We start from the raw sequence: 27,012 nt of genomic DNA, 5'->3' as shown, positions 1-27,012 counted from the left end.
CAATACTCTAAATTGGTGCCTAGGAAGGTCAACCCTTAGGTAGCTCCTTAGAGGTTTGTCTCGACTCACACTAATATGTTATGTACCTATAAAAACTCATATATTAGGATTGAAAATCATTACTTAGGGTCGGTTAGAGCCGTGTTAGCGGACTGTGAAAATAGAATTGTGATGATTGAGAAAGTAAGTAAATATATCAATTGCGAGTGCAACACATGATTTTGACATCCAACTGGTCGCAAGCTTGTACTATCTTACTATTTCATTATAAAATTGTGGATTTATAACTGCTATTTTCTAGAACATGTCTTCATCCTCTAAAACAAAAGACAGGTTCTTCACCCACCGCCACGTAGCCAAATAATACATGAGATAGCGCACTTCTATCCTTAAGGGAAACCTACTTGCGCATAGAGCGAGTCTTAGGAGCTAATTTCTCTTTTTATCTACCATCGAGGTTCCGGTAAAAAATCAAGAGTAAAAAGTGTTCAAGCTTCACTAAAGATCAATTTGGGGCACCGTCTCGGGATGATGAAGTGCTAAGCATGACGATCTCCCCGGAAATAAAAGCTTAGATGCAAAACACTTTACGTACTAGTATACACGACTAGGCTGCGTAAAAGTTGCAAGAACAAAGAACAACGTGAAGAAGAAATTGGAGCAAAAAAGCAGAATGCTCATAGCTAATCGCTCTTGTGACCCTATCGTCATTTTCGAAGGCCACAAAATCTAGTCTTACTATCTATAGTACGGATCGTTCCAAGATGCAGCGATATTAGCTTCGGGGACCTGATCGATCGTAGTGTGGATGCCTAACAAACCCTTGACCTATGGTAGTACACAGCTGACTTTTGGCCCCCATCGCATTCGCACTTACACACGGGGCTATGTTGCGTATAATATCGCTCTCAGCCCCCTACAAGTCGTTGAATCATTCAGGAGCAGCAGGCTGTTGTTGTTCTTCACAACCATCTTTGCCAAAATGACATCTTCAAACGGCTATGATAGGCCTCCATACCACGACGAGTCCCTCCAACCAAGTGCATCACCAAGAACGATCTCGCCACTTCACAGTACTTCCGGGCAGGAAAAGACACACGATGCCTCAAAATACGATGCGAGCGCAGAGGCGTTGCTAAACCCCGCGCCTGCAAAAGAGCAGACTACTGAAAAATATAGCGAACACAACTGAGCTATTTCAGAAAGCTAAACCTCAGAGACTGGTATTGGGATTTTATTGCTGCAATTTTCAGTATCGCATGTGTTATTGCAGTCATCGTTATTGTAAGGAAGTATCAAGGAAAATCACTATCCAGTTGGCACTTCTATCACAACATCACGCTCAACACACTGGTTGCCCTACTCTCGACCCTTTCCAGGACTGCACTCATAGTCCCAGTTGCATCATGCATCAGCCAGCTCAAATGGATACATCTAGTAAGCTCACTGCGGCCTTTACATGAGTATCAGATCCTCGATGAAGCCAGTCGTGGGCCATGGGGCTCGCTGACACTTATTTTCACCCTTCATTTCAAAACCAAACTGGCTACGTGGGATGCCCTCATCACCATTGTATCTCTTACCATGGGTCCACCGTCTCAACAGCTACTTTCGTATCCTTCAAGAGAGTACCCCTAGAGATCCAGAGCTACCTTTTACAGAAATCAAATTTATGACACTGGCGCAGGCTATGGTTTGACACAGGCATCTCGTATGATACCGGCAGTAGACCATTTGTTAATTTCAAATTTAGAAAGAACAATGGATCCTAAAATGCAAGGCGCCATTCTCAATGGTCTATACAATCTCAGCGCACCTATCCCAGTCCAATGCCAGACTGGTAACTGTCAGTGGGAGGATTTCACAACTGTGGCTGTGACGAGCGAGTGCAGAAACGTTACATCAAGCAACAGAATCAATTGTGAATTCTCGCGAGGCTCTAAACGTTGCAACTATACAACGCCGTCTGACTTCTTCATTTCATCTTATTCATCCACCTCATCCGGCGATACCCGTTCGACTGAATTCAACAGCACCACAAATCCACCACAAATGACCAGCCACCTTGGCGAACTACTCAATAGCACCTTATCGGAATTCGCCGCCGCAAAAATGTCGGCGCTATTTAGCGAAGAAAGGCCGGACATTACCGAGTGTAGCATGTGCTGGGTTGCTCGCCTTGTTCAAAACACTACCTTTTCAAATGGTACATTTCATCCTGGCATCGCCACAGACTACGAGCTCATCGGTGTTGTCAACACTTTCAATTCAAATCACTGGGTTACCTTTAACGTTTCCAACGAAAGCGAAACGTTTCCCGGGAACAAAAGCTTCAGCGTTCTTCCAACCGACAACACTAAACTTATGGAATTCCTCAACATGGTGTTTTCCTCTTCAAAGGCCGACCTTTTCGGCCTAGTGCTGAACAACGTTACAGACTTCACGCAGACTATGGAAAGCATGAGTGATAGCATTACGTATGCTCTTGGTCAGAGTCCAACCGGTATGAAATTAGCAGGCGAGGCAATCACATTCAAACAGTATGTGTATGTGAATTGGGGGTGGATCATCTTGCCCATTGTTTAGGTGGCGATGGGAATTGCCTTTCTTGTTGCTACTTTGCTGCAGAGCTGGAGGAAAGGGGTAGTGGCATGGAAAGGCTCGGCTATCATACCTCTTGTTACGGAGATGGAGGGTTGGCATAGTGGGGAGTGGAGAGCAGGGTCTGCTCGGGAAGCCAACAAGATGGCAAGAGGAATGACGGTTGTGTTGGAGAACGAGGAGGATGTTGTTCAGATATCTAAACGCGTATAGTAGTATCAGGAGAGGGTTTGCTAGAAACAAATACAGCAAGACAATGACGAGCAACACATCACACATACGTGTTGAATGACAAGTGTGAAATCAGTCGTTTCCCACATAGCCCATCCCTTTCCTCCACCATTCCCATATACCTAAACTCTCCATCTTTGCTCCAAAATCCTTTACACTGTCCACCTCCTCTAGCTTCCCGTACATGATGCCACTCTCTGTATCCTTTCCGCCAGTTTCTTTTTCAGCAGGCTTCTTGACTAGTTGAAAATCTTTGTAGCGCAATCTTTGGACATTCGCAACCCAGTCTCTCACGCCAGTCTCTGCGCCTTGGCAGTACATGATGCCAGGGCATCCGCCACTCCTCAGTAAAGCGTACACATTGCAATTCGACGCTGCCGCTTTGAGTTTGGCAACTTTCTTGCGTGAAGTGATGTGGTGCGTTCGAATTAGCGCGTTGTACAGCTGACAAGGCATTCTATTATTTGAGTCGTCCAAAAGTCAAGAACGGCATGTATGAGTTTGGGTTCCCACGACCCGGGATACACACATGTGCAGATACGATTGTGCACGTGACGTCACTAGCGCCAAATGATTTTCCAGGAGCGCGGAAACGCTATGACGTGCAGGCAAGGCTCAAGCAAAAGATTTGATCAACGACCGTATGGATCGATTCCGCATACATATTGACTCCACTGGAAAGTTATGAAGACAACTCTGATACAGAGAGTTGCCGCCCCATCGCCGTCGGTTTTGAGCTTCCTGCGAGCTCAGGTCAATAATGTCTTCGCATCACCTATTGCGCAATGCGCCCACACCACTCGGCAATGTTGCGGTTATGCTATCGGCAGTCAGATAGGCAGGAGCCCGGGGAAATGTTCGTTTGGAAGAGTTACAAGTCACTTGCAGAAGGGAGACTTTTCTAGCGACAAAAGATTTGTTTCCTCTAGGTGCCTGATCGAACACAAAGCATCCTCTCCACCTCAAGACCGTTTGCTTGTTCTCCGACACACCCCGCCCACCTCGTTGCAGCATGTCGATTGCTTTACCTATCGGTCTTTTTCCACAACTCGTGCCAACAATGGATGGAACATTTTTAATAGTGCAAAAATGCGAAAGCTGGCGCAGTTGCAACCGCCGCCCCCACCACCAGACGACTCGTCCTCTAGTTCTTCAGGATTCGGAAGTAGTCTGGGACGTATAATGCGGCCGACCAACGAGCTAAAGATGCGCTGTACGGAATTGGACGAGCACGGCAACGTCACGCTGGTCAGCGGAGAATTTAAGAAGAGCGAACTGATCGCAAAGGTACATATGGCGTATGACACATCGACACACCATAGCTGACAGCCCGTAATAGTATGGTCTTCTCCCGCGCGACCTTCGCAAAATCGACTCCTCGCTCCTCCCACATATTCTAGTCCGACCATCTGCGATTCTCATAAACCTCCTCAATCTCCGCGTATTACTGAAGCACAATCGAGTCCTCGTATTTGACGCATACGGCACTACAGATTCGAAATCGCAGTCAGTCTTCATGTACGATCTCGACCTACGGCTCCGTCAAAAAGAATCGACCCTCAACGGCACCCTTCCATATGAGTTTCGCGCACTAGAAGCCGTCCTGATCAGCGTAACCTTAAGCTTGGAAAAGGAGTTCGAAGGGGTCAGCGAACCAGTTGTGAGAGTCCTCCGGGAACTTGAGGAAGACATTGACCGAGACAAGCTCAGATATCTGCTGATTTACAGCAAGAAGCTGGGCAGTTTTGAGCAAAAAGCACGATTGGTTAGGAACGCACTGGAAGAATTACTCGAAGCAGACGATGATCTCAGCGCCATGTACTTGACTGAAAAGGCAGAGGGCAAGGTACGACAAGACGACGATCACACCGAAGTCGAGATGCTCCTGGAATCGTACCATAAGGTCGCCGATGAAATTGTGCAGGCAGCCGAGAACTTGGTATCGAGCATCAGGAACACAGAGGAAATGTATGCAACCTTCCCCTCTTCACCCAATTTCTTCATAGCGTTACTAACAGTATTATACAGTGTCAAAGCCATTCTAGACGCCAACCGCAACTCGCTTATGCTTCTCGACCTCAAATTCTCCATCCTCACCCTCGCAATCACAGCTGGTACCTTTGTCGCAGCCCTCTACGGCATGAATCTCAAGAACTTTATTGAAGAATCGGACTACGGTTTCTATGGCATCAGTGCTTGGTGCTCCGTGTTCGGCGCTCTCGTCGCAGTTTACGGCTTGCTTCGCCTGCGCAAAGTCCAGAGAGTGAGCATGTACGGACATGGCCCTGGTGCGCTCGTTACTCGGGAGCCGACGAGACCAGTAGTAGCTGCAGGAGGAGGATGGGGTCTGGGGGCTTGGGGTGGAGGCAGCAGGAATGGTGTCAGTAGGGGAGACAGTATTATGCCTACAGGAGCGGATCTAACTGGTATGCCAAAGCGAATGGACACGTTTACCAGTGTCCTAGAAAGAGAGAGGGCAATGGCACGGAAGATGGCAAAGGGTGATGCCAGAGGAGATGACGCGAAGAGATTCTGATATGGGCTTTTTTCCCTTTTTTTTCTCTACCCAACTCTTCGGAGGACTTGTTTGAACACTTCCGCTTTTCTGTTACATCTCTGCTCAGATATCCCTCCTCATCTGTTTACGCTACATGTACGATTATTCCCGGGGATCTTTGTCGCATAGCGTTGGCGTTTGGAAATACACACGAGAAGGAAATACATCTTAGACTAGACACGTTTTACATCATTATTGTACAAGTACATATGTATCCCAGTTGTACTTTAGTTAAACCTATGCACCAATGGTTCGATCCATATCTTTACTTCCCCCATACCCCTGCTCCCGCCTCTGCTTCGCTGCGCCCTCGTCATCATCGGCTAGCGCTTTCGTACCTCCAAATCCCGTGTCTGCCTTTGCATGCCCGCTTGACGATGTCGTCTTGCCGCCCATGCCACCCTCCTGAATGCTTTGGCCGTAGCGGATCTTATCTGCAGGCGTGATACCATGCGTGTTTGGGGCGCCAGGATCCGCGGTCTTTGCGTGGACTGATGTGCCTTCTGAAGAGTCTGTGGGAAGGGGATAAGGATTAGTGAGGTGCATTATGGAAGATAGAGGGGCAACATACTGCTTAATTGGCCGTACTTCTTGTCGTGTGGTTCGACATAGGTGTGGATGCCTTCGTATTGGGTTTGCTCGCCGCCAACTTCAGTGTCCATGAGTTTGTCTGACATGATGAATGGGATATTGTTGAGTAGATATGAGAAGGCACAAGTATGTTAGTTGGTTCAGAAGGTATGTGTGGTATGTAGTGTAGTTGAAGCTCGGAGAGCTCGAGGTTATTTGGGTAGGTTCGATAATAGCTTATGACGTAACTACCAGACGTCGGTACGGGAAACGCGCTCAACAACGCCAGAACACCTCACGCTAAGTTTGCCTATGCCTGATTCTTATTCTACTTATTTTGATAATGGTGCCCGGTGATATTTCCCCCTCTATTATGCGGAATCGAAGTCCAAGCCCATGGAATAGCTGCGGTGATTGTTAGTTTCATATGTGAATTGCAAATGCTTCCCCCAATCTTTACATACCTCTCGTATAGCCTCATATACTTGGCAACAAACGCCTCAAGGTGGAATATATGCTTAGCACCCGTTTTACACCTGTGCTCATAGAAGGCCGCCCATTTGATGACCTCTGGCTTCAGTGCATCATCCGTCTTTGGTATGAGTTTCCAGGTAAGGGTTTTGATGATAGTCGTTGGGTCGATGCAGTGCGATAGAAGATCGTAAAGGGAAGCGCGAACCTGAAGGAGCCGTTGGGGAGAGCGCTCTTCAACGATTTGGCGGGCAATCTGCTCGATGAGCGCTTCCCAGTCGGGAGGTGGGATATGTGTCTGATCTGTAATCTTCTCACTATTCCGGTGTTAGATGCAGCTATTGGGTGTGTAAAGAGGTAACAAGGACGTACTTTTGGGCATGCACTGCTTCGAACATCAAAAGTGCCTTTCGAAGGTTACGTCCGCTGTCTTTCGCTATCCTCTGATGTAAACTTTCAACATCCTTCCATCCCTCCTTCTTTCCCACTTTGCTTAGCACATCGCAGATCTCAGCCTCGGTAGGCGCTGCAACTCTGACAAGCAGCGTTCTACTTCTGATGGGGGCAATGATGTTGCTCGTCGAATTTGCCAACAGGATCAATCGCAAGTTAGGGCTGTATTTTTCCATGGTTCGCCTTAATGCTGCTTGGGCATCTCTGGTCAGATGGTCGGCCTCGTTGATGACGACAACCTTGAAGCGTTGCTTTGCACCTAAGTCGACCTGCTGTGTCTGCGCAACCTCCTTGAGCAGATCTTGCACCACTACTCTGTCATAGTTTCCAACATCTGATGGCGTAATTTCGAGGTGGTATACGGAAGCGACAATGTTGAATTCGAGCTTGCGGTTCGTGGTAGTCTGGAAGACACGTGCATCGATTTTGATCTTTTCAACACCGGGGCCATAGAGTTCTTTGAGGGTTGCGACGATACGCGTCTTCTTACCTGCTCCAGAAGGGCCGTATACGAGGAGATGGGGGAAGTCGCCGCTTTGTGCCTATAGTGTAATGCGTTAGGCACAGCCCATATGCGAAGTGCTCTCCTTGGATTCCTTACTAGAGCTCGCAGGCGATCTGAAAGCTCAGGATGATAACTGAGCGCTTCAAGGTTACGCGGCCGATGCTTGTCTACTAAAAGCGCCATTGGGTGATTGTGGTTTGTGAAAGTGTTGGTGGGAATGTAAAAGTTGGCGCAGCGTGCACTGGGCAGACGCGTCGACGCGTAAAGTGGTCAATGGCTTGGCATCCAATGGCAACCACAGCCGTAACCCGCCCGTCAGGTCACCAGCTTGGTTTGCTATATTTGAAAAGTAGGAACTCAAGGGCCTTGTTCCTCATTACACAACCCTGGACATAATACACTCAGCCCTCTCTCCTCATCACCCTGTACCTGACGTTGTAGTCTAACAAGCCCAGGGCCGGACCGACCCCGCCAGCCCCGCGACACCAAATCCCTACTACCTTCAAGAGCCGGAAATTAGGTTTACTTGTTGAAATATCTCAGGTAGACATCATGGCATTGTCAATGAGAAGCAACTCCCTTCTACATCCCCAGGACCCCCTTCAACCCTCTAGCCTTACCCCTCAAGTTTCCATACCCCAACCACACAATTCCCTGTGCCATATTCCACGCCTTGACCCCCGCACCCTCACCCTGCAGTGGAATGTCCATCGGAGATGGAATGCCCGTCTTGATCCCCGCCCACGCCCAGCGATCCCTCGTAATACTCTTCTGATTGCACAGACTCCTTAGCCCTTCTTTTCCTGCGAAACGACCATAGCCACTACCCTTTGTGCCGCCAAACGGCATCTGCACCATGTAGTAGACGGCAAAGTCGTTAACGGCGACCATGCCGGCGTGCAAGGAGCGCACGATGAGCTCGAGGTCGCGATTGGAAGAGCCAAATACCGAGGAACCGAGGGCGTATGAGGTGCTGTTTGCAATGGAAATGGCGTCTGTGACGGATTCGGCGCGCATGAGTAGGAAGACTGGTGCAAAGAGCTCCGTCTGGGCGATTTTCATGTTGGGTGTGACGTCGACGATGAAGGTAGGACTGAAGTAATGACCTTTGGGGAAGTCGGGGTGAGCGTAACGCTTTCCGCCTGCCAGGACACGAGCACCATTGCTGACAGCGTCTTGAATAAGGCCTTCAAGCTTGGAGTAGCCTGCATCGGAGATGGAAGCCCCAACATCAATCGGCACGTCCGATGAAGTGTTCAATATGGAGCCCGGACGTAGGGCACGGATCTTTGGCGTGAGGTACTCGATGAGGCGATTGTAAACTTTTGGAAGTGCAATGACACGCTCGATTCCGATGCAGTTCTGGCCTGCAGACTGAAAGGTACCGCGCATGAGAATGCTAGCGATGCGCTTAAAATCGCTATTTGATATATCGTCGAGAACAATGGCCGGGTCCTTTCCTCCGAGTTCGACACACACTGGTGTTAGTGCCTTTGCGGCCGAGGCACAGACGTGATGTGCCACTGGGCGTGAGCCAATGAATGTAATATGCGAGATTGATGGATGCGAGGTGAGGTGGTCAGCGACGTCAGGCCAGCAGACAACGGATTGCACAATATCAGGCGAGTGACCACACGCTTCCAAAGCACGGGTAGCAATAGAAGCGAAGTATGAGGACGACCAGGCAGTAGCTTCAGAGCCTTTAACGATGATGGCGTTGCCGGCGAAAATGGAGGCTATGACGGGGCTGATGAGGTTGTGAAAAGGGTAGCTAGAACCATGTTAGCTGAAATGCTTCGCTGTTAACGATTATGCAATACTCACTTCCAGCTCACGCAGGCCGCAACTACGCCCAGCGGTTCGTAGACAACTTCATTCCACTTGTACATCATGAGGAAGTTTGTGTCCCTCTTCTCAGACTTCAGGCTCTTTTCTCCGTGCTTAATTGTCCACCTCAGCTTCTCCACAGTCACGAGTATCTCACCCAAACTAGCATCCACCATAGTCTTGCCAGAGTCGAGGCAGGCAACCCTTGCAATGACCTCTTGATTTTCGAGGATAAACTGGAACATTGTACGCAGCACCTTGCGGCGCTGGCGGAAGCTTGTCTGTGCCCATTTCACCTGGGCGTCTTTGGCTTTGGCGATTGCACGGTCGATACCGTCTGCGGTGGAGGGGTTGATGCGCCCGAGGGCTTCACCAGTTGCGGGGGCGTAGCATTGGATTAGTGAAGAGCCAGAAACCTAAAACAAGTCAGTTTGCATCTGTAAATTTTGAGCTGATTTTCTGTACCTTCAATCCAGGCTCATCAAGCACTTTGCCCTTCCATCCCTTCTCGGCTTCCTGGGGTGTTTCGACGGTGTATTCGACGGGCTCTTCTGGATCTGCACGGCACGTGAGCCAGATGAAAGAAAGGGCAGCTATCCAGAGCGTGCCATACAAAACAACATTGAAGTCGTTGTCAGCGCGTGCGGTAATACGATCCATGCTGGCAGGATGGCGCGCATGCGGCTAGAAGTCGCGTATGTCGCTTCAGGAAAATGCAACGTTGGACCCTGACACAAAGCTCGGGAATGGCGCTAAAACGCGTGGTCATCTGCAAGCGACTCCAAACCATGACTTCACACGTCATTTCAATCAATACAAAACTCGGATCAACGCTTGATATATATGGTGGTATCATTCATCCGTTATTCATCATTGCTATACATGACTGCCTATGTACTTCCTCGCAGCCTAACTGTCGCTTTTCATTCACAACGCCCAATCCGCACTTATTTTGCGTTGTTCTTGGGCGCATCCAGGGGAGGCCCAGTAGGCGTAGTGTAGCACTTGGTCATGCCACCGTCAATGACAAAGTCAGTTCCGTTGACGAAGCTGCTCTCGTCGCTGGCAAGGAATAGGACACCTTGGGCCTGCTCAACGGCCTCGCCAAAACGGCCTGTGGGGAAGTGGACTTCGCGACGGTGACGCTTCTCTTTGTCGTCACCGAGCCAGTCTTGAAGGAGAGGTGTGCTGCATTGGTTAGCATTTCAAAGACCCAACATGGCACATGGAGAAGCTTACTTCAATGGTGCTGGGCACAGCGAATTGAATCTGAAGCCCTCACGTGCGTGGACCATTGCTAGTTCCCTGGTCATGGCCAAAACCGCGCCCTTGCTTGCTGTGTATGCGAGCTGTGGTGTTGCACTACCCACCAATGCAACCACACTGGCGGTGTTGATGACGCTCGTCTTCTTCTTGCCGTGCTTTCTGAAGCTGTTGACTGCGTGCTTGCAACCAAACCATACACCCTTTACGTTGATGGCTTGGGTCAAGTCCCAGATCTTCTCAGGCGTGTTGACAGCATCGTCGTCGTTGGCGTGCATAATGCCTGCGTTGTTGAACAGGACATCTACACCGCCCCATGAATCCACGTGCTCAATCATAGCCTGGACATCGGCTTCTTTGGATACATCGGTGACCTTGGTCTCAACTTTCTTGGCTTCTGGAACCACCTCTTTCAGCTTGGCAGCAGCCTTTTCCAAGGCCGGGCCAGAAATATCAGAGAGAAGGACATTGGCGCCTTCCCGGGCAAAAAGAATACCAGTCTCGAGACCAATTCCACTGCAAATGGTCAGTATGCGGTTTCGGACGTGGGGCTGATGTATGCGCTGTGACTATGCACCATTACATGGCGATGAATGTCATGTGTCATCCAGCAAGCAAAACAAGCAAGAAAAATCGCACTCGGCAGCGCCATCAAGCTGATATAAGGGAAGAATTGAGGATATTGATGGGGGTGGTGGCATATGCGAATAGAAGATGTTTGCTTACCCAGCTCCTCCAGTAATGATGCAGTTCTTGTTCTCCAGACGGCCCATGTTGAATTTCTCGACTCGACGCTTACTCAGGTACTATGTGTAGCAAAGAGGCTGCAATGGTGTCAATGGTTGATGTGGGCAAGGCAAAGTTTTGTGTCAAGCTGCGAAATATGACTAATATAAACTAGACAAAGCGTCATGCGAACAGCACACTGCATCGTGAATGGGGAAAGTATGCCAGCCGTCGGGCAACAGGGACGACGACTCCGCACTTACCTTTGAGTTGGAGGTTGGAGTATGTACTGGCGTATGAGAGTGTCGGCGGCTCCAAGGAGAAGAGGGAGGGGAGGCGATGGACGGGTAATCACGGGCAGTGAACCGGTCATTCAGATAGTCACGGGTCCGAGAATCGGCCCAGGGCATTGATAGTCGACGATAAGGACTATTAGAGCACGTTTGCTGCTGTCACGGCTGGGCGGGCTTTTGTTGGAGCGGTCGACGGCTTCACTAGGGCAGCCTTGCTTGAATGGCTCGAGCATACTTGCACCCATGTTCCGGACGGCCATTCTACGTAACTTGAGGGTGGGTTGCCCCGCCATTCGGACGTGACGCGCAGCCCTGTGCGGTAGGTCTGGCGTCTCGCGGCTTATCACGGGAGTCGCATGGGGAGCTATCTTTGTCGCATTGGGTATTGGATAGGGATGTCGTGCAGGAGGGTGGAAGATAGCAGAGGGGCGGAAAATGCAATATATAGTAGTTGCGCGTCTGCACGCCGAATCGATGATGTCGCCAGCCCGCATCCCATCATCACCCCTCATTGGTCCAAGCTCTATCGCATCCGGACCGCCTTTCGCTGCGTCAAGCTGTCCCTCGTCGCGTGCCTGCTTGAAAACCTGATTGCGCCGGCGCTCGTATTTTCTTCTGCTGGCCGTCCGTCAACTCTCCCGTCTCACTCACACCGACTCTCAACACCTGGTCCTCTCTGTCTCGCCCCTCGACATCATGCCCGCCGACTTCGACCCCTCTAACCTGACGGCCGAGCAGTTGCCCGAGCTTCTCAAAGATGACTTGTCAGTCAAAGTCGCGGGTATCGACGTCGATGGAATTCTACGTGGAAAGCTCATGGCCAAGAAGAAGTTCCTCAGCATTGCCAACGACGGCTTCGGCTTCTGCAGTGTCATTTTCGGCTGGGACATGCACGACCAGACATACTTTAAAGAACTGGCCATATCCAACAAGGAGAACGGCTACCGTGATTTGATCGCCATACCGGATCTCACATCTTTCCGAAGAATACCGTGGGAGAACAATGTACCCTTCTTCCTCATTAGTTTCCACGATCCCGACACCAAAGGCACTCTGAGCGCATGCCCAAGAAGCCTGTTAAAACGTACCGTCGACAAGCTCAGGGACAAAGGCTATGGCGCCATGGCTGGAGGTGAGTCGCATGCCGGCGGGAGATCGGATACTGCGCGTCTTTAATGAAGCTGATGTGTATTGTCCAGCCGAATACGAATTCTACCAATTCCGCGCACCTCAAAGCCACGATGGATCGGAAAAGAACACTTCGAGTACGGCTTCCTTCTTGCGCAACAATCCAGTCGACGCCCTGCCAAGCCTTACAGAAGGCATGTTCGGATACAGCATCACTCGACCGGTCCACAACCAGGACTACTACTATAGTATTTTCAATACCTGCGCCGAATTCGACTGTGGCATCGAGGGATGGCATACCGAGTCTGGTCCTGGAGTCTTCGAAGCTGTAAGCGATACCTACTACACTGTGGAACAAGGAATTCATAACTAATACACCACAGGCCCTTGAGTTTGGCTCAATCGAGAGAATGGCAGACAAGGCTTCCCTTTTCAAACTCGTTGTCAAATCTCTCGGATCCAAGTACGGAATAACACCATGCTTCATGGCAAAACCGCGCGAAGGTCTTCCGGGTAACAGCGGGCACATGCACGTGTCGATTGTAGACGCCGATGGCAAGAACTTGTTCTACCGCGAAGAAGAGGACAAGAACGCGCCCTACTCAGACATCCGATATCTATCAGACCTGGGTCGACATTTCCTTGCAGGCCTAATCGACGGTCTTCCAGACATTATGCCCATCCTCGCACCCAATGTCAACAGTTACAAGAGGCTAGTTGAGAATTTCTGGGCACCTGTCACTGTATCATGGGGACTCGAGCATCGCGCCGCCTCTATCCGCCTTATTTCACCCCCTACCTCTTCCCCGAAAGCCACTCGGTTCGAAGTCCGCGTACCTGGTGCAGACACGAACCCTCACTTTGTGCTTGCCGCCATTTTGGCACTTGGCTGGCGAGGTATCGAGAAGAAGATGGGAATCAGCATACCGCCCCTCGGAAAGGGCGAGGATGTCGGCAGTGAGTCTGACAAGGGTGAGAGACTAGCAAAGAGCTTGAAGGAGGCGACAGAGCGCTTTATGCGCAAGGAAAGTGTCGCCAGGGAAGTGTTTGGAGATCAGTTTGTCGACCACTTTGGCGGCACAAGACAGCACGAGATTAGACTGTGGGACGAAGCAGTGACCGACTGGGAAGTCCGGAGGTATATCGAGACAGTCTGAGAGGCGAAAATAAAAAATAGATATCCCAGACGAAGCTTAGTTCCTTCGTTAGATTACTGGGTACTTGTGACAATATGATTCCATTGACTGTCTTGATATGTAGCTGTGTTTTGGGATTTGAACCAAGGCTGTGGAGTACTGTTAGTACTCGGTATCTTGATGTTGCTGATTGTTGCATAATTCCCGTACGCTTGTACCAATGGGCAGTCCACCATGTACCGTATCGGGTATCTTCCTCAAAAAGCTCATGACTTCGAGATGACGCACCATGGTCATGGCTTACTCTATCGATTCTGAATTGGACATTCGCCGCCATGTCCACATCGTGACTTAAACAATTTTGTCGTAATATGCTCCTGGTCAGATGATCTTGAACTCTATAGGCGACACAAAAGATCCGAGTCGAGTAATAGAACGGGAGTCGCGTTCAGAGCAAGGCTTCTGACAGGAGGCAGTGTCAAAACAGCGAAATCATGCTGAGGTGAAATAAATCCGTCATTGCAAACGGCAACCCGCACTCATTCCGTCCCCGTAAGCACTGGCGTATCCTCCCCAGTCATCGGGGTCTCTACCGCACTCGCCGTTTCCCTCTTCCCCTTCTTCAACTTCGACGCCGCACCGACTGGAAACCGTTTCTCGCCGGCGCACACACCGCACATGACAACCAGCACATCAGCCCAGGGTTTCTTGCCACCTTTACTTGCATTTTCAATCCTGTGAGTTGTAGTGCGCCCGGGAACAAGGACACTGTTGCAGCTTTTACACAGCGTCCGCTTTAGGGAGACGGCGAGACGTAGTTGGCCTTTTCGCGAGACTTGCTGGAGGTCGGAGCTGAGTGAGAGTGCAAGTGAGAAGCGGTTTGGCGACTTGGGTGCTGGCTGTTTGCCTTGTGGTGTATCAGTTGCCTCGGCCGTTTGCAAAGTCAAGTACGTGGCGGCTTGGTAGAGGAAAGATGAACGTGCGTGCAGGTGCTTGTTCGGAATGCCTTTTGCCTTTGGGGCTTTGACCTTGCTCATGATGCTATCTTGATTGTCTGACAAGCAAAGTACGGCGGATGTGTTGGCTGCTTGCAGACGATGCAGTGACTCGGACCGTTCTTTTACTCGTATTTCATATGTTTGTATGCCCACGTGCGCGTGCTCAATTTTTATCTCATTGGCCAACAATGAAAGACAAAAGGTTTGCTGGATTATGATTTCTGAGCCGTCCGTTTGCGGCCTAGTGGCGCGCCCAGCCAGGTGTCCCAAGCTTTTTACCTAACATGAGCGCCCAGCGACCGCTCTTCTCCACCGTCACCACCATCCAACCTCACCGACAATCGCCCTCGACGTCGACCTCGCGTGGCTGTCAACCCTTGAAACAATTACCCGAGCTCCTTGTTCTCGTTGTTCCTTCGTATAATACTAAGCTTGCCGGCACATTATCCCACCCGGCTTTGTTCTTCATCAGCCTTGCTTTGCGACACGCGCAAACCATCAACTCTACCCTACACCCAACCTTCAGTTACCAACACATAATCCATCATGTCTCACGAGGAGGATCTCATTGACTACTCCGACGAGGAGATCCAGCCCACCGAGGCGCCCGCTAACGGCGGTGCGGCTGCGGCCAAGGGCGGTCTCGCCGCTGGTGATGCTGCTGGCGACAAGAAGGGCAGCTATGTCGGCATCCATTCTACCGGTTTCCGCGACTTCCTGCTCAAGGACGAGCTCGTACGAGCAATTACCGACTGTGGCTTCGAACATCCTTCCGAGGGTTAGTTTAATCATTTCCCCTCAGCCTTATCCACCTACAAGCGTCTGTCCATCTACGAAACGAGCCATGTCTGTTAAAAAAATGAAAGCGGCCATGGTCTGTCTATACGCGAGAGAAGTGGCGAGGGACCCAGCGCCTTCCGCTACGTACGAGCCTCGACGCACATTATAAATGTGATTGCACCAATACATGCATCAAGAAGCCTAGCGGTGCCTGGCCGGCCCGCTTCAATGGTCCTCAGGGACTGGTTTCAGTGGAGGAGCGCATGCGGTGGATGCATAAGAGGGGGCACTCATGGGATATTGGGAGGATAGACAGACTGGCACGCGCGCGCTAGATGGAGGATTTCGACTACACAAGATGGATGGACGCTTCGATCCCTACGCTTCGTTTCGACCGCTTTAGACTTATTCTGACATACTTTGTGCCCTACAGTCCAGCAAGTTACCATCCCCCAGGCAATCCTCGGAAACGATGTCCTTTGTCAGGCCAAGTCTGGTCTCGGAAAGACTGCCGTCTTCGTTCTCGCAACCCTCCAGCAGATGGACGAGAAGCCCGAGCCTGGTGTTGCCACCATTCTAGTCATGTGCCACACTCGCGAGTTGGCCTACCAGATCCGCAACGAGTACAACCGTTTCGCCAAGTTCTTGCCAGACGTCAAGGTCGGTGTCTTCTACGGTGGAACACCTGTACAGAAGGACATTGAGCTCCTTAGCAACAAGGACACCCACCCCCACATCATTGTCGGAACACCTGGTCGCATCAACGCCCTTGTTCGCGACAAGCACCTCCGTCTTGCCAACCTGAAGCACTTTGTTCTTGACGAGTGCGACAAGATGCTTGACCAGCCTGGTGAGTAACTTCTTCTTTGTCCGCACTATGTCCGCTAATTTCTTCTAGACATGCGCAACGATGTCCAGTCCATCTTCCGTGCCACTCCCCAGCATAAGCAGGTCATGATGTTTTCAGCTACGCTGAACAAGGACGTGCGTGTTGTTTGCAAGAAGTTCATGCAGAACCCGCTTGAGATCTACGTCGACGACGAGAAGAAGTTGACGCTGCACGGTCTTCAGCAATACTATGTCAAGCTTGACGAGAAGGAAAAGAACCGCAAGCTGAACGACCTTCTTGACAACCTGGAGTTCAACCAGGTTATCATCTTTGTTCGTTCCACTCTGCGCTGCTCTGAGCTTGACAAGCTTCTCCGCGAGTGCAACTTCCCCAGCACTGCTGTGCACTCTGGCATTAGCCAAGAAGAGCGGTGAGTTTGAATTATTCGAGCAAGATTTTGCCCAGTACTGATGATTTTATAGTATTAAGCGCTACAAGGAGTTCAAGGAGTTCCAGACACGTATCTGTGTGTCGACGGATATTTTCGGACGTGGCATTGATGTTGAGCGCATCAACGTAGCGATCAACTACGACATGCCCGACAAGGCTGATGCATACCTGCACCGTGTCGGTCGTGCAGGACGTTTCGGAACCAAGGGTCTGAGTATCTCATTCGTGAGCAGCCCCGAGGACGAGGCTGTTCTCAAGTCGATTGAGGAGCGATTCCAGGTCGAACTCCCCGAGTTCCCCGAGGACGGAGTCAACTCTGCCACTTACATGGACAACTAGGCTATTTTATCTTTCTTTTCTTCTGGTCACTCTGGTCAAGCAATGGAGAGTTTGCAAGAAAGAAAAAAACCAATATATGTTTGATTGTCTAGTGTTTTGAGAAAAAAACGAGCCGTTATGTCCGGGATGAGTCTTGAGCGGGAGGCAGGACAGGCTTTTTGGAGGCGAAAAGGAGAGCAACGTGGCGAGTATGCATGTTTGCTTGACATGTGATTGAATATTTTGTTAGTGGTTGAGTGGAGGATGATCGTGGCCCTTTGTGACATTGAGAAGGAGAAGTGTGAGAGAGATAGGAGAGAGAGGCAGAAATTGACATGCATGAGCTCTTCCTGATGTGGACTGACAGTATGCGGGTGATTGTTTGTGACAGTCGGTGTGATTGATGTGATGTGATGGAGCTGAGGTGATTGGGCAGGAGTAGGACGTTTTTATTTGTAAGAGTTGCATTGTACTTCTTCTCGCCCATTTACCCTTTTACAAGAATACTACTATGTGGCTGTAGACTAAAGTAACGTCATCTTGCCAGCAGCATACTACACACAGGGGGTGGGGAGGGGAGGTGGCAATGAGACGTTTTTATCCAGAGTAGTAAACGAATGACACCAACCTATCATCCTATGGAAACCTTGCTCCCCGTGTCTCATGCCTCCCATATATACACACATAACACATATAATATCACTCACACATACACAAGTAAATCCGCGGACCTATCAAGTTCCCCTATCCCCCCCCCCCAATTTTATACTAAACACGCCAGAGAGAGAGAGAGAGAGAGAGAGAGAGAGAGAGAGAGGAAGGCGAAAAATGCCGCCACCGCCCCCCCCCCCGTCCCCTTCCCCGAAGTTGCGCACGTCACAAACAGAAACTCTATTGTATTAGCAGTAAAAGTAACACAGACTCTCACAAATGCCCTTTTAGTCATATTGTCACCCGCCCCATACTACTCAGCCACGGAAGCGAGAAGAGAAAAAAAAAACACGTCAGCGGCGGAGTGGGACCCCGGGAAATGCCATGCCTAGGGGTTTTTTTTAAAAAAAAAAATGATGTGAAGGTCTTAGGTGAAAATGGGTTGACTCGTATTAATAGCAAAGTATAACAACATCTAGGGAGAGGGACGCGCCAAAAAAAACCCCCCCCCAAAGGTTACTGCTATATTTCCCGTGGCATGCGTAGTTTGACGACCACCACGGGCGCAAAAGAAGGGCAAACTACTGTATACCAACCGGGAGGGGATTGGTCATAGTTTCAAAGAGAAAGAGAGGGAAGCTATGTGTATAAAGTTTGGTTAAGGGGGAGGGGGACCCGTCAGCCGTATTTAGGGTCAAAGTAAGCGAGGGGAAAAAATGGTTAGAATTTTGTTTAATTTCTCTCTCTCTCTCTCTCTCTTTGCAATGTGTGAAAGTGATTCCGCGGAAGGCCGTGGAAAGGGAATGAAAAAAAAACAAAAACCAGGGCAGACCGAGACGGACAGACTCGCGGGGATGACGGGAACAAAAGATAGAGTTTATGGGGCGATGGCTTTAGTTATTTTCCGGTTTTGACGATTGGGAAAATGGATTGGGGACCCGGGGGGAGGCGGAGATAAGGGGAGGGTTGTGAATTCCTTGGTTTTCGGCACGCGACCACGCGATGTCTTGTTTTTTTTTGTAAAAATAGGGTTTACAGGAATGGATGGAGGAGAGGGGTGTAGATATGGGATGTTGGTAGGGTAAGGATTGCGAGCGGGAAGAGGGAACTTGGGGGGGGGGGGATGAGATGAGATGAGATGAGGAATCGATATATTAAGGCCGGTGAGATGGAAAGTCCGGACATGGGAATTCGGACAAGGGGGGAGAGATGAGAGAGTGTGAGAAGATTGCGGGGAGAAGAGAGGTGGGAGGGGTGAGAAACTTTGTTTGGTCTCTGTTTCTCATGTTGCGTATGTATGTGTGTGTGTGTATGGATTATGTGGATTACTTTTTTTTTGTGAAAGGGACTCTTCCTCACAGGCACACACGTCAATATGGCGTGTTGTAAAACGGCCGACCGAACGGATTACTACTCGGGGGAATATGTACAGGGGTGATGAGAGGGGCCCAAATCTCCACCCTAGAATTGGGGAGAGTGGGGGGGGGGGGGGTCTACTTTGCTGCCTATATCGAAATGAAGTTTTTTTCTTCTTTCCACTTTCTATTCGCGAAGAAAAAAGAGCCGGCGCAATGATGTGTGCAGGATCTACGACGAAGGATGGATTAATACCCACTTGCTGTACCGATGCCGAGGCGTGCGCGCACAAATTTGGGATAGCCCTTGTCCGGCAGCCACGTTCAGCATTGCCGGGCAGTTGGTGGTGCCGCCGCCACCTGTCAGGAACAAGACAAGAGGGAAAAGTTGACTCGCTTGGTGGTGGGGGTGGCCGCCGCCGCCTCCGAGGGAAAGGTAGGCAGGGGCACCGGAAACGGGCTAGACAGAGGAACACAGGCACACCAGAAGAGCGACAAGCATGGGTAAGCAAAACAGCTATCGGAAAGAGCGAGGCCAGGGGTGGAGGGGTGGAGGGGTGGAATCAAGGAAAACGGCGGCTTGTAATGTTTCAATTATGCACTGGATGGGATAAAAGGTGAGAATGGGAGCTTGGCAAGCCGACGTGGCACTCATGCGCCACCGGTCGACTTTTGGGACGCGATTCAAAAGAGGATGTGCAGTGATGGGCAAGGTGCAGGTTTCTATTCCGAGATTGCAGTGCTCATTTCCTTTGCCATGGTGGGCGATGGCGTTCACACGTTAGCGCGCAAGTAGGTAATTGCTGTGGGGGCCTTGCAAAGGTGATACCAGCCTCGTTCCCTGTGCAATAGGGGAGGGTGCTATAGCAGCGGCGGCGGGCAAACAGCCGTTCGATGGACGACATTTGGTTTCGCAGATGCAAAGTACTCTAGTGTATCGGACGAGTCGCGTTGGAGCGGAAGGCGTAGTGCTAGGCCGGGAGGTAAGTAAGTATAACTTGTTTGCTCTCACTCTGCACTTTCTGGCACGTCTCGGCTACGGGATGGATACGAATACGAGCGCTGGTGCCCCCCGCAGGTTGTAATAACTAGTCGACGCGCAGATAGCCGTTGTTCAGGGATCAGAGCACGCGATGTTGTTGTTGTTGTTGTTGGTGTTGTCGCAGCCTTGCAGCCTTGTAGCTTGGAAGGCAGCGTACTCATACTAGTCGTGCTGGATTGGGCCGTGGGGTGACCGGACTCGGAGTATACTAGATGAGAGCGGTCTAGAGGGAAAGAGCAAAGGCGTCTCCTTCCCCCCCAAGCGAGATCTCGATGACAGCAGTCGAGTGGGCCTTTGTGCAAGGCCTAGAGTACTTGGACGGGCGTGCAAGAGCGGCAGATTGGGCTTGTAGGCGACATTGCGCACACAGACGCACACAGGCGAGCGAGGAAGCATAGGGTTGGAGGCACATGCAGCAGAGTATAGGTTAGGTAGGCAAGCAGTGAGTGGATGGTTGAGGCGAGGTTTGCGACAGGCTTTGCGACATGTGCTATGGCAAAAGGGCACATGCGGTGGGCACGGCAGGCCGATCGCTGCAGCTTATCAGCGGCGGGAGTGCCAAAGGTCGAGTAAGTGGCAGCAGGAAAGTATTGTCGAGCGCGCGCGCGCGTGTGTGCTGGCACCAGGGGCCCCGACCGCCGCGATTGTGGTTCTGGTATGATTTTGCAGATGCAGCCGCGGCTCGGGTGCGGGAAGCCATCGGAGCCGTGCGTCGTCGTCTTGTGAGTGCGTACATAGTATGCCTGTGCCTGTACCAGACAGAGTCGGAGTCGGTGTGTCGATGGTGTATGTGCAACTGATTACTTACTATGTACTATGATAAGAGGCAGCGGCGGTGCGGCCGGTTATCAAGGTCCGCCGTGTCCGCAGTGGGTAAGCAAGCAAGGACAGGAACAGGGCAGGACAGGGCAGGACAGGGCAGGACAGGGCAGGACAAGAATCAATATCCAGGGCCCTTTTCCTGGGCACAGCTCCTCCTCCTGGCTCCAGGCTTCCTAGCAGCTAGCAAGCTGGCCAGGCAGGGCGAGGCGATGGGCCCCTTTTCGGGGGAGAGGGGGGGAAGAGCGAGAGCGAGCGAGTGTGCTACGACTAGACTACCTCTGACTGACGACTGGCAACCGTTGGGAGACGACGGGCCTTGACAGCGGTTGCACGGCGCCAGTTGGCCGGAGGCAGAATGGGCGTTGGGACGGGACGTCTTGGCCCACGCAGCGCGAACGTCGACGTCAGACGCACGGAGCTCTTGCACGCCGGCCTGCTTGGCTGCGGCTAGGTGCTGACGCCGGGGGACGTGAATGTACCCAGCTGGCGGCGGGCGCACCGTATATATTGGTTGATGTATGCATGTGTGTGTGTGTGTGTGAAGTAGTAAGTAAGAGCAGACAGAGTACACGACTTAGTACTTAGTACTTACTACTACTACTACATAGACTGCTCGTGTCAGGCTGCTCCACTTCCACCGATATATATATATATATATATATACTTATCGATGGATGTATGTACATCTTCGCCCGTCCTGGCTGTGAGTAGTCGTTGGGTACGACGCCCGACGTGCAGGTCCGGTAATGGCGCCTCAGATCTCCCTGTGGTGTGGTGTGTGGGTGGCCCACAGGGAGAAGCGGATCTCCATGCTCATGGTTAGTCGTGGTCGGGGTGCCGCGCAAGCATGCTGGCAAGTCCACAGTTCGGCGCCGATCCACTGCAGCCTGGCTATTGTTGGTTTGTTGGCCTTGCTTGTTGGCCCTGTTGATGCTGCATTGCTGCGTTGCTGCTGCCATTGCTGCTACCGCTACCGCTACCGCTGCTGCTCCTCCCTCATCCCCAATCCTTCCACTATGCATGCCCTGCCCTCCCTCTGTGCCTCTCTCCCCATATGCATGCATCGTCTCCCTGCCTCCCACTCCCACTCCCACTCCCACTCCCCCGTCGCAGACTCGCTCTTGACCAAGCACTCCCCGTCTGCGCATCCTCGCTGCTGTTACCGCCGCCGTCGCAAAACACGGCGCCACGGCAGCGCATGTGCCCTTTTTTTGATCAAGCAAAAACAATGACGATACACTGCACGGCCCCGCCCATAATAAATAAGCCATGCGCCTGGCGGCCACTGCGATAAGTGCCAGGCCTGTCGCCCAAAGCATCCTAGCGGCTCCCAGTAGAGCCTGTGTGCGGGATATCAAGCAATGCTCGCGGGCCTGGCAGTGCATCAGCCCTTGCTGACCTCTAGCCTCTCAGTGCGCTTCTTCGTCCGCCCACTGCTCCGCTGCTGCCCATCATACAAACCTCCTCCCTTGCTCGACTCCCTTCTGCTTTGCATTTCTTGTTGCTCGTTCCCGCTCGCTTTTGCCAGAGAGCCTGTCGCGCGCTCATTGCGTGAAGCCGAGCCTCTCCCTCTCCCTCTCCCCCCTCTTCACAAACTCGCCATTGCAGTAGCGGCAGCTTCCCAATCCTCCCGACCGACCACACCGTCACGACCCACCACTTACCTTCTCGTCCTGCCTCAGCCTGCGCCACTACTTGCTTGCTCGCTCTCTCTCTCCCCCATTCATCTCTCTCTCCCTCTCTTATGAACCACCCCGAATCTCTTCCGTGATTCGTCTCTTGCCGACCTCTGCACGCTCGTTTCCTTTACTATCTTAATCGATAATTCCCTCCGCTGCCGCCGCCCGGGTCTTTGCACCGCCATCGCGATCCACGCAAGCCCGGCCCCAATCGCCAACTTTTTGGCTCCCTCCTCACCCTCTGCAGCTCGAGCTGTTCTCCTCCTCCCTCTCTCTCTCTCAGTCCACCACCCATATCCACGCCGATATGGCTCCTGCTGTTCCGCGGTTACGCATTCTCTCAGGTGCGTCATCAGTCCACGAGCCGTCGCACCATTGCCGGCCCTTCCATATGTCCCTTGCACATCCAACACAAACACACACATGCATCCTCTGCCTGTGCTGTTCGAATTCCAAGACTTCTTCCTATCCCGCCTGCACCCTTTCGGCTCCTACGCATTAATTCAATTGACAACTGCTAACACTCCACAGTGGGCGGCAACGCCGTATCAGCCTTCTTATCATGGCGGCTGCAAGCCACCAACGCCTGCGATGTTACCCTTGTCTGGAAATCGGGATACGATAGTGTCGCTCAATATGGCATCTCATTCAAGTGCGTACCTCCCTCTACGAGTTGCCTCCCCCCCCTCTCTCTCTCTCTCTCTCCCCTGACTCGGTCGCTAACACGTCATAGATCAGCGCTTTACGGTAATGAGCGATTCAAGCCATATGCTGGTATGTCCCTAAGACAGTCTCCTAACACTCTAGAACGCAACTAACGCTATCCATTAGTTGTTCGCACTCCGGAAGATGCCGCTCATTCTTCCAAGCAGCCTTTCGACTACGTGCTTCTCTGCGTCAAGGCCCTCCCAGATGTATACGATATTGCCAACATCATCGAATCTGTCGTCTCACCTCAACACACGTGCATCCTTATGAATACAACACATAGCCTCGGTGTCGAATCATATCTTGAGCAACGCTTCCCCACAAATGTTGTGCTTTCATTGGTTTCCGGAGCAGAGATTTCGCAGCTTGGAGCTAGCGAGTTCGAGCACAAGGGCGCAACAAACATCTGGGTTGGTGCCGCCAACAAGAACGCAAACATCCCCCCGCAGATTCAGTCGGACATGGCCGAGGCTCTCGCCATGACTTTGAGCTCTGGACAGGTCGACTGCAAGGTCTCCCAAAACATCCGACAACAACAGTACGAGCGAATGATAGGGTGAGTTTTACATTCCTCATGTTGCACGCTCATGCATCCACTAACGGCTGTGCAGCCCAATCGCATTCCATCCCGCCAGTGTCTTGTTCGAGACACCCAACCACGCCGAATTATTGGAAAAGGTTGGCGTGCGACCTTTGGTCAATGGCGTGCTGGACGAGATGCTCGCACTGGCAAAAGCCTCTGGCTGCTCTTTCCCGGCAGACTTCCGCGAAAAGACGTACCAAGACATGATTCGCCCCCAAGAGCACAACAGCACCATGTGGCTCGATTTCGAGGCCAAGCGTCCCATGGAGATTGAGACATATCTTGGTGCCCCCTTGAAGCTTGCACAAGAAGCTGGCGTTGCTGTGCCGCGAATCGAAACGCTGTATGCGACGCTCCATCATATCAACATTGTGAACCGAAACCGCCCAGCAGCACCCGCTGTTGCACCCATCCAACCATCCCAAAACGGCATGCAGCCACCACCAAGAATGTCTTCAGCTCCCATGCCGCGAGGACCCCCTGCGCAAGGCGCCATGATGAACGGCAACGGCCCGGTCAAGGGCGGCCCTCGTCCAGGCAGTCGTGCTCCTTCTGTCAACGGTGGTCCCCCCATGGCGCGTCGTGGACCCCCTCCTGGCCCCAACGGCTACCCTCCAAGAATGAATGGCGCCCCAAACGGGCAGCGACGGCCTTCGATTGAAGGAGGGGGAGACCTTGAAGAGTTTTCACATCTCATGCTCTACGATGACATGGTGCCAGACGGTCCCAACGGTGGTCCTTATGAGAGCGCAGGCAACGCCTCCAACATGTCACTTCGAGAACGAGAACTGATGCTGAGGCAGCGGGAACTACAGATTAGAGAACAGGAGATGAACATGCGACGTGGACCTGGCGGACCTGGAGGCCCCATGGGTCGCGGTGGCCCCATGGGACCAATGGGTCCCGGTATGGGCCCTGGCCCTGGTATGGGTCGAGGAAGGCCTCCAGCGCCTCCTTCCATGGCCGGTTTCGACGACGACGATGACGATGGTGACGACTTCTTCGACCCCATGGGAGGCCGACCAATGATTGACCCGGACAATTTCGATATGATGAGCGTCACGTCACGCCGCAACCGCTCAGCGCCCAGTGCCAAGCAGATTCGCCAGAACCCCGAGGGTGCAGGCTTCGGACCTTTGCCCAACAGAGGCCCGAGAAATCCCTTTTCGCGTTCTGGTGCAAACAAGAATCGGAGTAGTGCTCGGCTGATGGCGGACGTTCCGGGCCTTCATGACTCGATTATGAACAACCCGCTCATGGGCTACTCATCTGACCGTTACGGCCATGTCGATCGCGGTGCCATGGGTGCACAATCGAGAACTAACTCGCTCACATCAGCCCGTCTTGACGATATCTCAGGCGGCGCCGGTTATGGTGCCTATCCTAACCCAAACGGTCGACGAATGAGCCAGTCACCAGGTAACCCCCTCAGCCCCGGCCCCAGGCCCGGCGGCCGACCCTCACCACCCAACGGGTATGCGCACAATGGCATGCCACCAAACGGAAGACCCTCGCCTCCCGGTATGGCACAACCAGGAGTGCCACAACATGTTGAACAGCACGCTGGGGTGAGCAATCTGTACCCGCCCAAGTCTCGTCCCCAAGTTCGCAGTCTGACTGGAAGCGCTTCCAACAGTAGCGCGGCTCTAGATTCTGAAAACTCTGCGCATAGCAGCCAAAGCAGCCTAGGCCCGCGTCCCCCGGTGGGCGTTCGGTAACGGGGAAATCATGTTCGACATTTGATTTGGTAGCCATTGGTTTTGACCATGTTGGCATTTTGCATGGGCACTGTTTTTCCAAGCTCTGGCGAAACTGGCGAAATCATCTACTGCTTTTCCATGGACACACATGGTTTTCCTTTCCTTTCCCGGGACTACGGCTAGCGAAACACTCGAGGCAACTCTTCCTTTTTTTTTCTTCTTCTTTTCACTTCTCATCGATTTCTTCTACAAACACATTGGCACAGCAAAATCATTACTAAAGAACCGACCAAGCACACCCAAGCAGTTCCGACTAGGGAGGGGTCGGGGCAGTATTACGAAGCGCCCTAGGCTTTGCCAGAAGGCGGATATTTAATGACGAATAGAAATGGGTGGGAAAGGGGCACACAATTGACGCAAACGGACCGGCCATGGGATTACCAGGGCTGCAGTCATCGGGATTTCTCTTTTGTCACTATGGTACATACTTGTAGATTGTTGTTTGCAGCGTCCGCACCAGCCTCTCCTTGTCGTTTTGGCCATTTCCATTACGGGTCGCCTGTTGAGGCAGCCCACTAATCATGTTTTTCCTTGATTGCATTGGTTTTTATTGTCAGTGGAGGGTTGGTGTCTACTTGTGCCACCTGGTTTGCTATACTACGGAGTTTTCGATATACATCACATGGATTTAGCTGCTTGTAATTTTGTGGCATTCACTTCTACTTTTGCTGTCTGGAGGGCCTGGGGTGTTGCAAGCTGGCGGGTGTATAACGTACTGCCTTTGGGCGAGTATGGCCTGTTTTTTCTTTCTTTCTTGTGTCTTTCTTTGTTTCTTATCTCTTGGTGGGATTTTGGGGGGAGCATCATGGTAGCTCAGCACATACACTCGCACACACACAAAAGCAAACGAAGCGTTTTCCTTGTCTGACATGTGACAGCTTGTGCATAAGTAGCAACGTGAATGTGCGCCTGCAAAATAACAAGTACAATGTTTAGTGATGTTCTAGTCGAGTGCCATAGAAGGGTCCGGTGCTTTTTTCAGATGGAATGCCCAGAGAATGGGGTCATGGGGTAAAGAGAAGAGGTGACAGTAGCGCCGAGGGGACATGCACAGGCTTCACGATGCGAATGCCCATCGGCTGCAAGTTCCGGGGGGTAGCAGTGGTTAGCGTAGCGTGCCATGTCGCGACGCAAAGGCACGGGTGCTCTGGTACCGACGTCCCGTCTTCCGGCCAATGGCACGAAACTGAAGGCATCCTGTCCCGTATCTCACCGCGTTGGCATGCAGGCTTATGGTGTTGACGCAAGTCGATTGAACGCCCAAGCACCCCCCCCC

The 27,012-nt window shown here is 51.8% G+C and overlaps 14 protein-coding genes across 14 annotated transcripts; 5 read left to right on the top strand and 9 right to left on the bottom strand.

Annotated features, from left to right (window-relative positions):
- Window positions 1-982: 982 nt before the first annotated feature.
- Window positions 983-2,814, top strand: COCVIDRAFT_42252 (hypothetical protein; the record flags this gene model as incomplete). The annotated part of the gene is made up of 4 exons (XM_014695953.1): window positions 983-1,131; window positions 1,194-1,628; window positions 1,758-2,550; window positions 2,587-2,814. 4 exons carry the CDS (start codon window positions 983-985, stop codon window positions 2,812-2,814), a joined length of 1,605 nt encoding a protein of 534 aa, XP_014551439.1.
- Window positions 2,815-2,904: 90 nt separating this feature from the next.
- On the bottom strand, window positions 2,905-3,288 carry COCVIDRAFT_112928 (hypothetical protein; the record flags this gene model as incomplete). Its single annotated transcript, XM_014695952.1, has 1 exon — window positions 2,905-3,288. One exon carries the CDS (start codon window positions 3,286-3,288, stop codon window positions 2,905-2,907), a length of 384 nt encoding a protein of 127 aa, XP_014551438.1.
- A 633-nt stretch (window positions 3,289-3,921) lies between these two features.
- On the top strand, window positions 3,922-5,368 carry COCVIDRAFT_20308 (hypothetical protein; the record flags this gene model as incomplete). Its single annotated transcript, XM_014695939.1, has 3 exons — window positions 3,922-4,119; window positions 4,172-4,800; window positions 4,861-5,368. 3 exons carry the CDS (start codon window positions 3,922-3,924, stop codon window positions 5,366-5,368), a joined length of 1,335 nt encoding a protein of 444 aa, XP_014551425.1.
- A 258-nt stretch (window positions 5,369-5,626) lies between these two features.
- On the bottom strand, window positions 5,627-6,066 carry COCVIDRAFT_42249 (hypothetical protein; the record flags this gene model as incomplete). Its single annotated transcript, XM_014695951.1, has 2 exons — window positions 5,627-5,901; window positions 5,961-6,066. The coding sequence occupies 2 exons, from the start codon at window positions 6,064-6,066 to the stop codon at window positions 5,627-5,629; spliced, it is 381 nt and encodes a 126-aa protein (XP_014551437.1).
- A 264-nt stretch (window positions 6,067-6,330) lies between these two features.
- On the bottom strand, window positions 6,331-7,571 carry COCVIDRAFT_31008 (hypothetical protein; the record flags this gene model as incomplete). Its single annotated transcript, XM_014695950.1, has 4 exons — window positions 6,331-6,364; window positions 6,424-6,747; window positions 6,803-7,425; window positions 7,485-7,571. 4 exons carry the CDS (start codon window positions 7,569-7,571, stop codon window positions 6,331-6,333), a joined length of 1,068 nt encoding a protein of 355 aa, XP_014551436.1.
- Window positions 7,572-7,970: 399 nt separating this feature from the next.
- Window positions 7,971-9,875, bottom strand: COCVIDRAFT_112944 (hypothetical protein; the record flags this gene model as incomplete). Its single annotated transcript, XM_014695949.1, has 3 exons — window positions 7,971-9,159; window positions 9,213-9,631; window positions 9,681-9,875. The coding sequence occupies 3 exons, from the start codon at window positions 9,873-9,875 to the stop codon at window positions 7,971-7,973; spliced, it is 1,803 nt and encodes a 600-aa protein (XP_014551435.1).
- Window positions 9,876-10,162: 287 nt separating this feature from the next.
- On the bottom strand, window positions 10,163-11,251 carry COCVIDRAFT_112942 (hypothetical protein; the record flags this gene model as incomplete). Its single annotated transcript, XM_014695948.1, has 3 exons — window positions 10,163-10,403; window positions 10,455-10,994; window positions 11,205-11,251. The coding sequence occupies 3 exons, from the start codon at window positions 11,249-11,251 to the stop codon at window positions 10,163-10,165; spliced, it is 828 nt and encodes a 275-aa protein (XP_014551434.1).
- Window positions 11,252-11,577: 326 nt separating this feature from the next.
- Window positions 11,578-11,991, bottom strand: COCVIDRAFT_112914 (hypothetical protein; the record flags this gene model as incomplete). Its single annotated transcript, XM_014695947.1, has 1 exon — window positions 11,578-11,991. One exon carries the CDS (start codon window positions 11,989-11,991, stop codon window positions 11,578-11,580), a length of 414 nt encoding a protein of 137 aa, XP_014551433.1.
- Window positions 11,992-12,193: 202 nt separating this feature from the next.
- On the top strand, window positions 12,194-13,782 carry COCVIDRAFT_112883 (hypothetical protein; the record flags this gene model as incomplete). The annotated part of the gene is made up of 3 exons (XM_014695946.1): window positions 12,194-12,629; window positions 12,697-12,953; window positions 13,009-13,782. The coding sequence occupies 3 exons, from the start codon at window positions 12,194-12,196 to the stop codon at window positions 13,780-13,782; spliced, it is 1,467 nt and encodes a 488-aa protein (XP_014551432.1).
- Window positions 13,783-14,300: 518 nt separating this feature from the next.
- Window positions 14,301-14,798, bottom strand: COCVIDRAFT_112917 (hypothetical protein; the record flags this gene model as incomplete). The annotated part of the gene is made up of 1 exon (XM_014695945.1): window positions 14,301-14,798. The coding sequence occupies one exon, from the start codon at window positions 14,796-14,798 to the stop codon at window positions 14,301-14,303; it is 498 nt and encodes a 165-aa protein (XP_014551431.1).
- A 507-nt stretch (window positions 14,799-15,305) lies between these two features.
- On the top strand, window positions 15,306-17,157 carry COCVIDRAFT_31003 (hypothetical protein; the record flags this gene model as incomplete). Its single annotated transcript, XM_014695944.1, has 4 exons — window positions 15,306-15,537; window positions 15,973-16,389; window positions 16,438-16,798; window positions 16,851-17,157. The coding sequence occupies 4 exons, from the start codon at window positions 15,306-15,308 to the stop codon at window positions 17,155-17,157; spliced, it is 1,317 nt and encodes a 438-aa protein (XP_014551430.1).
- Window positions 17,158-19,885: 2,728 nt separating this feature from the next.
- On the bottom strand, window positions 19,886-20,047 carry COCVIDRAFT_112889 (hypothetical protein; the record flags this gene model as incomplete). Its single annotated transcript, XM_014695943.1, has 1 exon — window positions 19,886-20,047. The coding sequence occupies one exon, from the start codon at window positions 20,045-20,047 to the stop codon at window positions 19,886-19,888; it is 162 nt and encodes a 53-aa protein (XP_014551429.1).
- Window positions 20,048-20,150: 103 nt separating this feature from the next.
- Window positions 20,151-22,554, bottom strand: COCVIDRAFT_20301 (hypothetical protein; the record flags this gene model as incomplete). The annotated part of the gene is made up of 7 exons (XM_014695938.1): window positions 20,151-20,407; window positions 20,561-20,933; window positions 20,993-20,998; window positions 21,290-21,489; window positions 21,599-21,637; window positions 21,671-22,346; window positions 22,468-22,554. 7 exons carry the CDS (start codon window positions 22,552-22,554, stop codon window positions 20,151-20,153), a joined length of 1,638 nt encoding a protein of 545 aa, XP_014551424.1.
- A 438-nt stretch (window positions 22,555-22,992) lies between these two features.
- On the top strand, window positions 22,993-25,694 carry COCVIDRAFT_112926 (hypothetical protein; the record flags this gene model as incomplete). Its single annotated transcript, XM_014695942.1, has 6 exons — window positions 22,993-23,029; window positions 23,217-23,337; window positions 23,419-23,459; window positions 23,517-23,949; window positions 24,005-24,855; window positions 24,913-25,694. 6 exons carry the CDS (start codon window positions 22,993-22,995, stop codon window positions 25,692-25,694), a joined length of 2,265 nt encoding a protein of 754 aa, XP_014551428.1.
- Window positions 25,695-27,012: the final 1,318 nt, after the last annotated feature.

The sequence above is a fragment of the Bipolaris victoriae genome (genome assembly GCF_000527765.1).
Source record: "Bipolaris victoriae FI3 unplaced genomic scaffold scaffold_139, whole genome shotgun sequence".
Classification (NCBI taxonomy): domain Eukaryota; kingdom Fungi; phylum Ascomycota; class Dothideomycetes; order Pleosporales; family Pleosporaceae; genus Bipolaris; species Bipolaris victoriae.
This window is presented reverse-complemented; position numbering and strand designations above follow the sequence as displayed.